Source organism: Phoenix dactylifera, unplaced genomic scaffold (assembly GCF_009389715.1).
Source record: "Phoenix dactylifera cultivar Barhee BC4 unplaced genomic scaffold, palm_55x_up_171113_PBpolish2nd_filt_p 000767F, whole genome shotgun sequence".
Classification (NCBI taxonomy): domain Eukaryota; kingdom Viridiplantae; phylum Streptophyta; class Magnoliopsida; order Arecales; family Arecaceae; genus Phoenix; species Phoenix dactylifera.
The window spans coordinates 25800-37400 of NW_024068138.1; the positions used below are offsets into that span (position 1 = coordinate 25800).

At 37.3% G+C, this 11601-nt stretch overlaps 1 protein-coding gene across 1 annotated transcript; it reads left to right on the top strand.

Annotated features, from left to right (window-relative positions):
• Positions 1-4716: 4716 nt before the first annotated feature.
• On the top strand, positions 4717-9657 carry LOC103710854 (probable WRKY transcription factor 13). Its single transcript, XM_008796763.4, has 3 exons — positions 4717-5040; positions 5363-5638; positions 9255-9657. The coding sequence occupies exons 1-3, from the start codon at positions 4766-4768 to the stop codon at positions 9421-9423; spliced, it is 720 nt and encodes a 239-aa protein (XP_008794985.2). The 5' UTR covers positions 4717-4765; the 3' UTR covers positions 9424-9657.
• Positions 9658-11601: the final 1944 nt, after the last annotated feature.

Sequence of the window (11601 nt, forward strand, 5' to 3'; positions counted from 1 at the left end):
ACCCCCTTTTCAATTAGGAGGATTGGCTAGGGTCCGAAATGGAAAAGATATAAAAGCGCTATATATGTATCTATGCTTTTATATACATATATTTTATTGTGAATGCATCAGTCTCTAGGTGGCACCTCATCATCATTTTATTTCTCATTCCCAACCTCTTCCTGTTAGGCCGCACCAACAAAAGCACAATATTTTATTATTTTTTAAAAAATAAAAATTAATAAATTATCAGGTATTAGTTTATGGATCATTTTTATTATAAAATTTAAAATATTATTTTAATATCAATTTTTAAAAAAATATTTGAAAATAATAGTTTGCCCGACATTATAAACTGCCATATTAGTTTGTAATCTTTAACGTAAAATCCACAATATTATTTTATTAGCATCTTTTAAAATTGCCGAAAAATAATATTTTGACCTACGATAAATTATTGGGTATTAGTTTGCAACTCATCTTATTTCTCCTATCAATAAGTCACAAATTCTCTTTTAACATGTTGTTAGCTTGTACAAAATAAAATACTAATTAAGAGTATAGTTTAGTGCTAGGTTTAATTTTGATCCTAAATAAAGATGCACGAGATCGATTAAGCCAAAAGTCTCGATCACTAATGCAACTAGATTTTATATTTAGAATATATTGAAATTTTAAATTAATCAAATAAAATAAATAATATAAATTATTAAAATATTATACACAAAATACCATTATTGCTCTTTAATTGTAGAATAAATAAAGTTATCTAAATTTTAAAAAACTTGTAGGGAACGATCATATATAAATAGAGAAATATGTTGAAGTTATCAAATTCTGAAATATTGTAAACAAAATAGTTTTAAAATATCATAAAGTATAAAGTGAAGTTATTCATTTTTTATTTGTCATCCTAGAGAAAAGGGTTGAATTTTTTTATGGACAGAAATAATTATTAAATATGAAACATCAGAACATATTTTAAATAAGTTTCTCCTAGTGGCCTAATGGCTTTTAGTCAATTGAACCCTGGTATGCGAAATGGTAGAATATAAACTAATTTTAGATTTTTTTATTATTCGGCTTGTAAGAAATCCTCATATAATGCAGGAAAAACACTAAAATCTCTGGCATTGCAATCGTCAATTTTTTTAAAAAAATATAAGATATTAATGGGCAGCATATACTTAATTTTTTCTAATATTTTTTAACCGCTGGGGATTCTATAACTTCTTGCAGTGGCTGTCTTGGCATTCCAGTGACTGTGGAAAGTTGAGTTCTGGAAGCAAAAATCGGTTACTTTTATGCATTAACAAAGGACCAGCTAGGGTTTTGTATTTACATGGTTTTGGGAGAGAGACCTTAATTTCTGTTCCTGCAAGGAAATGAAATAGGAACGTTATGATATTTTCCCCTCCCTCCCCCCTATCAATCAACACTCTATACTGCAGCGAACTATACATTAAGTGGCAGAGAAAAGTGATGTTATAAATTGCTTCATGGGATTTGTTTCGAGGAAAAACAAACATGATACTGTAAATGTTCACCTAGACAACTAGCTATGGCTCTCTCTCTTTATTTTTTTGAGAAAAGGAGCATAAGCTCCAGCTAACTTCATTTAGAAGATGAAGTTATAAAACAAAATGGATTACTGTCACAAAAAGAGAAGGGCAGCAGAGCGGAAAGGATACAGAAGAGGTTTAAAAAGAGAAGAGAGGAAGCATTATTATACAGCAAGATGAAGGAGTTAAGCTGCCAATCAGGGATGAAGTCGGACTTTTTGTGCCCTTGGGAGGAGGCATCCGATAAGACAACATTTCTTATGTCAAAACTATAAGAATTGATAGCAATACGTAGGCAAAACTCAACTTGGCTGGCAAAGTATTAGAACAAGACCATAGTGGCCGCCTACTCATCCGCTCTTAAGCCGCTCCCATTTGTTTTATATATCATTCTCATTCGTTCTTTGAGCCGAGTCATCAGCTTATCTGAGAATATAAAACCCAAAATAGAATTCAAAGATCAACAACTTCTCATGGTTGCCCCCACAAGATCTTATTTGGCTGGATGTTTGGCACTCTTTTTCTCAATCGATGCCCCCAGAATAAGTCTAGAGTACTTCAAGAGGGAATCGTGGAATTGCTGCCACATTTGAAAAATAAATAAATAAATAAATAATCTCTCTCATTGATGAAGTCCATAAATGATAAGTATCCATCATGCGGTGGTAATTGTTCCCATTAGATATAAAAATGCAATGGTTTATGTTAATCATGGTGTTGATACCCATGTTCTTCAGAGAAGTGCCATTAGAAATTAAGGGATGTTTAAGCGTACGTTGTTTTTGGACGAATAGCCAAAGCTGTCCAAGTTACCAAAGATTTTGCTTGAATAACGAGAGCATCGAGATATCTTGACATTATTTCAAGGTCATGGGCATTGGCCTGTTCAAACTTCAGAGACCGTTGGCGTTGACCGTTAGGTTGGAAGGAGTGCATCAGCTCATGCACGCGTGCCGTGAGCATCCACACGTGTGCATGGTGGGGATGGTGTTAGCTCGGAGAGCCATGGGGGGGAGTTGAGTAGGGAAGTAGGAGGGCTTTTTTGGCGCTTTTGATGCGGGGGAGTCAACACGCACTCGGTCGCAATGATATCTTTCACCGCCGACCGTGACGGGGGAGTAAGATTTGCACCCAAGATACTCTCCATCATTGCTTGGTATGTAGGCTGCTCAAAAGGCAGCGCTATTAAAGGAAAATATATATGTTGGTGCACCCTCTTTTTCATAGCATGTACTGCACACTTCTGAAATTCTTTAAATTATTATATATATATATATATAGTAATGTTATTTGGCGACAAAAATATATCTATTTTTAATAAAAATAGTAATATATATGTATATCTGTAGAAAATAATATCAATTATTACTACATGATCAAAGATTGTATTCAAAGTTTCTTAGGCATATTGGGTATTATCAATATTAGACACCTAGTGATACAATGTATATATCTCAATTATATATATATATATATATACACATTAATATTTTTAAAAATTCTAATTAAAAAAGAGTTTCATGCCAATTGACCAATTATGGCACTCGTAATCTTACGGGCAATCCAATTTTTGTTAACATCAAAGAATGTGCTTGGGCCTCGGTTATGAAATAAATATTGAATGGTTATATTTGTAATTACATAATATATATATATATATATATATACTTCAAAATTATTATTATTATTTTTGCAAGAATGCTCTTTTTACTAGATTTTTGCAACTATATATATATGCCAAAAAAAACTTTATAATTAATATAAAGTATTCTAAAAATAATTACTATGAACAAGAATAAGGTAGAAAAATATTATTTAGAGACTCTTTTTAGAGTAGATTTCACATTGTCTTGGTGTAAATAATTTTATGATGATGCAATTATAAGATACATTAACCAATTTTACGATCATAGTAAACTACACTCTAATAGGAAAATTTGAAAATATATTCCAACTAGTCCAAGTCTAAATGCTGAAGCAAATATCTTAACATAGAACATTAAGAAAGAAAGATGAAAATAATTAATAACTTTAAATGCCACTTTTAGACTTTTTTTTGAAAGAAAAGAAGGGAAACACATCTACGTTTTCATTACTTATACTGAATACATTGAGGATGTGCCCATAACTTCTGATTGTTAAGCAAAGTAGTGGAAGTACTACTAGGATAAGCTCAAATTCATACTGCTAGGCCTCCCTTGTAAACCCTCTATTTATATATTCCAAGAGAGTACAAGCCAAGATATGTGATCCTTTAAAATAATCCCCATAAGAAAGTTTCGAATATATATATTATATGCATTTCTTGGTAGAGTAATTTTTAAATTACCAAGAGATATGTTTTCTGAGACATTCCAGAATAATATTAACATAAAACATAAAATCATGTAAAACATAAATTATAACAGATAAACAAAATAGAAATATGATTATAAAATCAAACAAAAAGGAAAATGGAAAAGATAGGCATAAATATTTATGCCAAGAATAACTCAACTTTCCCACAATCCAGTCTCACAACAAGAGACTTGAGTCGTAACTTCTTAAAACATTAGAGAGTGGTGGTATACGAGTTGAATTTATATTATAACCTATTTAAAACTCTTCAGAAAAAATAAAATCCTAGCTATTTGCTTTCTATTTGCATAGGAAGATTCAATCATGCAATCCATGATGTAAGTTTTCCTACTCTTCCTATTCCCCAGCTAGCTGTGAAACCTCATGACATGTTCCCTTCTAATCAACAACTATAATAATTAGGAATATAACATCAACTCACAAATAGTTAATATTAGATGGACATAATATCTCAAAAAATCTGCCTGATCACTTCACACTGTCCTCTCTGCCTCTGAGCTGGTGTCTACTGCACATCCCACTTCGATCGAGAGATTGAGGGTGGGAGTGGTCCGAATCCAAGGCCAGTGATTGTTAGCGTTGGTAAAGCTGAACCATATCTAGAGGTAAAGTTGGCTCCTAATACTACTGCTTTACCTGTCTAGGTAATGTAAACTATAATAGTTGAAGTGATGGAGGCATGATAACATGATCCCAGGTCAAGAGTTTTACAGGAGATGTCGCTTTTCGAATTGGTAGAGGACAGTGTGGTCATTGAACTTAATATTATAAGCATTAAGCTGAAGGTGTTCGCTTTTATATTGAAAGATCTCCACCACATTCCCTACAGGAGAAAAACTGGAAGAGGGAGAAAGAAAGATAGGGAGATGTTTCCTCCCAAAGTTAGTGCTGTCCTCAACCAAGGGTTTGTGGAGGATCGCATGAGTTTTTGCACCCAGATCTCTCCTCCTCCTCATCTGAGCTTTCCGCCACATGGGATTCAGCAAACTCTAGGAGGCCTCAACATGGGAGGAGGAGTTGCCTCTTACTTAAAGGAAGGCCTCCCGTCCATACCATCCCAATATGGGGTTGCTTCCTCCGATGGTGGTGGTTTGGGTCAATTTGGAGCCTCTTCGGGGCAAAGATCAAGCAATAGTTTATGGTAAGAACCCCGCAACATCCTCGATAGAGATGAAGAGGAAAAGGACATCCAGAATCGTTTATTATATATCCTACACGATCTACTTCATCAGTAATTCCTCAATTTTTTTCTTGAATACATCGTTAGCTGCTGTCTCTTCTTCATGTTATAGCCACCCTTGTGAGGGTTCGAAGGTTTGGTTGTTATTCTTCTTCTCAAAGTGATTCCAGCTTGAGAATTTCATCAGAAACCTCTCTCCTGTTTTCTTTCTAATAGAACTTTGCATCAAAACAACTCTCTCTCTCTCTCTCTCATGAGTTTTGTTCGTTTATGTGATTTTCAGGTCATACGATGAAGAGGAGGGGGATCTAGGTAACAAGATATCATCAGCCGGAGAGGATGATCACAAGTACTTGAAAAACAATAGTTGTAGTAGCAATAAAAATAACATCAATAACCTATCAGTCGGTGCTATAAGAATGAAGAAGTTGAAGGCAAGGAAGAAGGTGAGAGAGCCAAGATTTTGCTTCAAAACCTTGAGCGAAGTCGATGTGTTGGATGATGGCTACAAGTGGAGAAAGTATGGCCAGAAGATTGTGAAGAACACCCAACATCCAAGGTATTCACTAAAACAAAGACCGGACTGCACTTTCTTCAGGGCTTTTATCTTTCTTTTTTCCCATATTGCTGCCTAATCCAATCTCGACTATATATCCTAACCCTTTTTTCTATCGGCCTGCATGGTAACGATTGTAGGAGACTAGAGTTACCGTGCATTGTCCATGAATTATTTTCCTTTGGAGAGAAGATCCCTTTCCCATTCTCGGCTTCTAGAGTTTCTCTATTCTCAAAAAAAGTCTCGACATTTTCTCAAAGATATAAAACAAGGCTCATGCAGGGATAAAAAGAAGCTTTTCCAGCCCACTTTGAGTACCCACATGAATGCATTGATTTAAACGAACTTGGTATTAGAAATAATCGTCTTCTTTTTATTGCTGTGATGCTTGATATATTATAGAATGTGGGTGTCATGCTTTATTGATTTGTGGGATGCGACATGACCTTTACTTTGCAAATGAAACGACAGGAACAAACAAATAAATTATGGCTGTCTTTTTCAAGGAAAATTAGGGTTCTATATCTTAAACTTTGCATTAGACCCTTTTTATTAAGTTATAACACAGATATGCATCTCAAATAAGGTATAGGAACCATGTCAATTAAGGAGATCTAGCTAGGAAGGGTATGACATATTTCACTAGTAGATTTTGATAAATAAAACATGAATTATCTGCTTTTATCTTTTGAAATAGGATAGAGCAAGTCCTCGTGAAGCTAAGGGGATTGATACATTAGAAGGCTATTGGCATTTTATAAATAATTTACTTTATATTCAATTTTAAGAACATATTTATCATAGTTGATAGGAGGATTGGAAGGATGGTTATGCATATATGGCTTTAATTAAGTTCAATAGTGCTTTTTGATTCTAAAACATCAATCTTTCAGCAAGCATAAATGCGTTTTGGGAAACTTATTCATTTTTCCCCATCAAAAAATTCTTTGTTTTATGTAATTTAGTTTTACCATTCATCATTAAATCAAACGATTTATTGTTAGAATTGCAAAAAAAAAAAAAAAAAATCATGGAGTCGTCTCTGCCATCAAGGTTAAATGCCTACATTAACTGTGGCTATGTAGGCTTATAATTATAAATGGTCGCATCTTGCACTGGGGAACTGGGGCAGGTACTGTAAGTTAGGTAACTTACTTGATTTCCGAGGCAGATGGTGGTTAATACATATTTGGATCACTGTTAGAAACGTTTCTACAAATAAAGGAATCCAAAACATAAAATGCATGAAATCATGGTATATCTTAAGGCATCCATCAGAGACTGTTTAATAAGTTAATGTAAAAACTTAAACTAAAGTTTTTACGATCACTAGTAGAAACTGTTTAAATCTATGAATCCGATAACTTATCCAAATACAGCGTATTACTTTTCTTTTATCAAATCTCGGGGACATGGTCTAATCATCACCCATGAAAGGAAATCACAGAAATCCCCAAAACACCAGATCAAAGAACAAACACAGAAAAGAACTTCAGCCTTCTCCATTTTCATAGTCTTAATGAAGTGCTGAAGGGTTTCCCATCTTTTGCATCAAGATAGATAAGATGGATAGATAGGCAGATAGATAGATAGGCAGACAGACAAATAGATAGATAGACAAAATCAATCTCAGCCTTCTGGATCTTCTTGTGATAAACTTCAAAGTGAGATTAAACTCGTAGACAGCTTTTTACCTTGATACCTATGTAAGTTTCTTGAGTACTCATAGATTTTGACAACATTTTGAGAAATAACTTTACAGGAAAAAATTGCATTTGGAGAGTAGATGCTACTCATATATACATTGTTATTTTTAGCAGATGATAGCAGATTTTTGATAAAATAGTTATGTGAATCCATGTTTCTAGTTTTATAGTGCAAGTCTAGGAAATAAATGGCTTGACAAAAGGAAATGATCGACCAATGACTCATAATTGACAAACCAGTGTAATCCAACAAAGTGTGGCTTGTTGAGTTTATATGGTACTCGGAACCAGCAGTTTACCTCTTTGATATGACTACCTGATCATATTATTTTTTTTCTTTTACAAAACCATGGACCAAATATTCTCACCTGTACGTCCTTATTAATAATGAGAATTGTTTTGTCAAGAAACATACAACTTAAGGAAGAACAATCTTTTGTGCGAAGAAAGACCGTGATACTCAATCCAAGGCCTACTCAAGCATGTAAGAACCCATTCTTTTTTGGTTACAATACATCCATATTAATAAGGAGCTATAAATGTTCTATCGAACAAATTTACATGTCAGCCTTGGTTAGTATTTGGATTTCATTTGCTTGGTATAGCAAGCCGATCTCAAATTAGATGATGATCGAGGTCAAACAGCTGCAGTGTAGAACAATTTTTTTTGTAGCAGCAGTCACTTTGATATATTATTTGATACATTCCTAATCTCTAGAAAATAGGGAAAGCAGGAGAAAGCAAAGAAAATGTACTAATTCATATTAAAAAGAGTACATGGACAAAGCCTCTTATGGGGGAACCCTCGAGGAACTTCACGGCCCATTGTTTTTCTACTTATCCACAGATTCTATCTAACCATGAGCATTGATAATCTATGTTTAGGGATAGCACTTACTTAAATTTAAAAAAGCAAAAAAAAAGGGGAAAAAATTAATCTGTCCTCACCTTTCTCAGCTCTCAAATTGGAACTTTTTGTCAATATTTTCTGTGTTTAAACCACCCTAATCCTTGAAGGCAAACATAATAAGGTGCGTGCCTTCATATGGTATACATCTTAAATCAATTCTAAAATGATCACTGCCAGGGTAATATATAGGCCTCTTTTAATGTCAAGTGGGGTGTCACTGACTCACTGTACATTGTTTTCCTTGGCTGGTCATTACGCTCATGATGGCATGAATATAAGGTGGCATTGGATCCCAGCATGGTTTGAGAGATGATGGCATCTTATCACCCAACTTCTGAATGTGATGGTTTCAGGTGGCCTGTCCTGCTCAGTTCTCTCTGTTCATGTCTCCTTTGTGGGTTTGGGGCTCACCACTGTAATGAGAACACTGATGAGGTTGACAATCATGCTTGGGACTTTGGTGGGCCAGTGTGATCGCCACTCAACAATGAATCTGTTTTGAAGATTGGCAACTGGTTTGATGAGGTGATAATTAGTCAAGTAGTTGACAAGCAACATGATCTAGCAACTCATAAGCATATTCCATGCGGCTCTTATTGTTGTGATTGTTGTTTTATTGTTGTTGTTGTTTGGCCGCCTCAGTGACTTTGAGAGAAATGATGCAGTGACCTTCAAGTTCCTTTTTACATTTTAACTATCAGTTGTGAATATTATTGCAAATAACAAAGCTCATGAAGTATTCACAGGTTCTTGACAGAGTGCCTGCATTCTCCATGTAAATTAATGCTGTTATCCAAAGTTCTGTAAAAATTTTCCAACAAAAAAAAAAAAAAAAGGGAAAAGAGGTAGATTTAACCATCATAATGGGATTAATGCATGCATTCACAACTCTCTAGCCATAGTTATTTATGCTCCTTTCTTTTGAGAAAAATCATATATCAAGATTTTTTTATTCAATGCTCCCCACTTTTTCTAAGATTTTCTGATTTTTCATTGTGAGCAGGAGCTACTATCGATGCACAGAGAGCAATTGTCAAGTGAAGAAAAGGGTTGAGAGATTGGCAGAGGACCCGCGGATGGTGATCACAACTTATGAGGGCAGACACCTACATTCTCCTTCGCGTGATGAGGATGAGTTGCGGGCTTCAGATCATATCAGTTTCTTGTGGTAGTCTCTTCTTCATCCTCATTGTCCCAGCATCTCATCCATCTCCCATGGTTTACAATTGCAAAACCCATTAGGCTTGTCAGTTCTCCATTAGGCTTCTCAACTTGTAAATTGTAAGTGTAATAATCGCATCATTCAACTGATGGATATCCATAAAGAACTTCCCAAGTTATCTTTAATTTCTATCTGAGAAATGGAGGTTTGGAGTGAGGAAATGGTTTGGTTATGGATTTGGAAACTTCTTCGACTTCCTCTTCAACTAAAATGGTTGTGTTGGAGTTAATATGATTGCCATGGCAGATATAATTAATATTCCTCTGCAACAAAAATGGTGATAGAAAATTACGAGGAACAATTACATCCTCGTGGGATCGAATTACGTATCAAATACTAGATTGTAAGATGAACGGAGATCAAGAATAAGAGGAGCAGATTGATTTGATTTGGAATCTACTAGCATCAGTCCTCCGCTTCCAAATAACTCAAGATGGTGTATAATTTGGTTGTGGCACGGATAGAACATTCGGTGATGTACCGGAGCGGCTCAATATATTTGAGCCTAGGGTGAACTCAAAAGCTCCAACATATATACATTGGAGGGTCTCAATGCATAAATAAAAAAAAGAGACGATAATTTTTTTTAGGTTAGAGATACATTTCTGATGGGGGGCGAAATGGATCGTCCAGCCCACGGCTAAAAGGCCGCTCAATTTTGGTCTAACAAACGCCAACACCGACTGGTTGAATCCTCGGTCCGGTCCAGAACCAGCTCGGCTTCGGACTCCGCCAAAAGCTCCATCGACTTCGGATATTCGCCGACTCCCCCGACCAAGTTTGGGGGCGCCTCTAATACTCGCCGACCCGCCCCGACTAAGCTCGGGGCACCTACTTCAGTAGTACGCTTCGACTTTCGAGCTCAGGGCACTCCACCGAGCATACCTCAGAACCCGAAAAGCCGAGCTACCCTCAGCACCCGTTTAGCCGACCTCGCCAAACGCATGACGCGGCCTCTCAACGGGCTCGGCCTTACCAACAACCGCACCCATGTGCGCGCCTACGCCCTCCTACATGGCCGTACATTACAACACCAACGTGTCACACTTCAATAGTTGACCCTCGACAGTCAAAGGATGGCACCATGACTACTCCGGCAATACCCTGCTGTGACTGTCAACACCTTACCGTTCTTAAGAACGGACAACACCACATGTCACCAACCAGCCTTAGCTGCGCGCCATTTGACTCAGAGCCACACCCCCTCATGATGAGGGCGGACAGTGCCTCTGCCACCTGAGCCTCTCCACCGGGACTATATATAGCCCGGACAAGTAACTTTTAAGGAACTTTTTGGCTGGACCAAATTTACCCCACTCTAACTTGATCGTCGGAGGGCCCACACAGGAAACACCGGTGAGGCTTTGTGCAGGTTCGCTGCCGCCGTCGCGTAGGAGGTGGCCCCTCGTCTTCTTCTTCCAACCACCAGTAGCTTCCTCGACTCCTTCGGCATGGTTACCCTCGAGCCAAATTTGAACCACAACATTTTTTGGCGCTAGAGAAAGGGCCTGAGCCGTGACCATGATGATAATGAACCAGGAAGCCCCAAACGCGTCAAGCAGCCGAGAATCGCGCCCGACTGCTCCCTCCAAAGTCCACCCCCTGTACCGCATGTACCGGCAGACCAAATTTCTCAGATCCAGCCAGAATAGTTTTATCTGCTCGCCCAGCAAGTCCAAGCTCTGGTTGTGGTTATTCAAACCCTTCATCCGGCCGGAGCTTCATCAATTGCTGAACTCGACAGGAAAGTCGAGGAAGCGAGGCGACAAATCCAGATACTTTGGAATCAAGTCACGAAACTCCGCGAGGAACGCTATCGATCGAGGAGCTGGTCCCCTCGGAGGTCCAAAAGACATATATCCCACCGAAGTTTTGAGGAGTACACTCCTCTCACATCCTCACGGAAATTGAGGGTTGTGGCTATCTCCAATCTTCTCTGAAGATACGACCGTCAAAGTAACAGAAGCGTTTGGGCAAATACTGCCGCTTCCATAGGGATCACGGTCACGACACAGAGGATTGTTACCAGCTCCGTGATAAGATCGAAGTAATCGTCCGCCAAGACCTCCTCAGCCGGTTCGTCGGTGGATCGACCGACAGAGCGGAGCTCGATGGACAGACTTCGGGG

Coding starts and splice junctions, on each gene's coding strand:
- LOC103710854 (XM_008796763.4), top strand. CDS start 4,766: ATGTTTCCTCCCAAAGTTAGTGCTGTCCTCAACCAAGGGTTTGTGGAG. Junction 5,041..5,362: donor AGATCAAGCAATAGTTTATG/GTAAGAACCCCG, acceptor TGTGATTTTCAG/GTCATACGATGAAGAGGAGG. Junction 5,639..9,254: donor AAGAACACCCAACATCCAAG/GTATTCACTAAA, acceptor CATTGTGAGCAG/GAGCTACTATCGATGCACAG.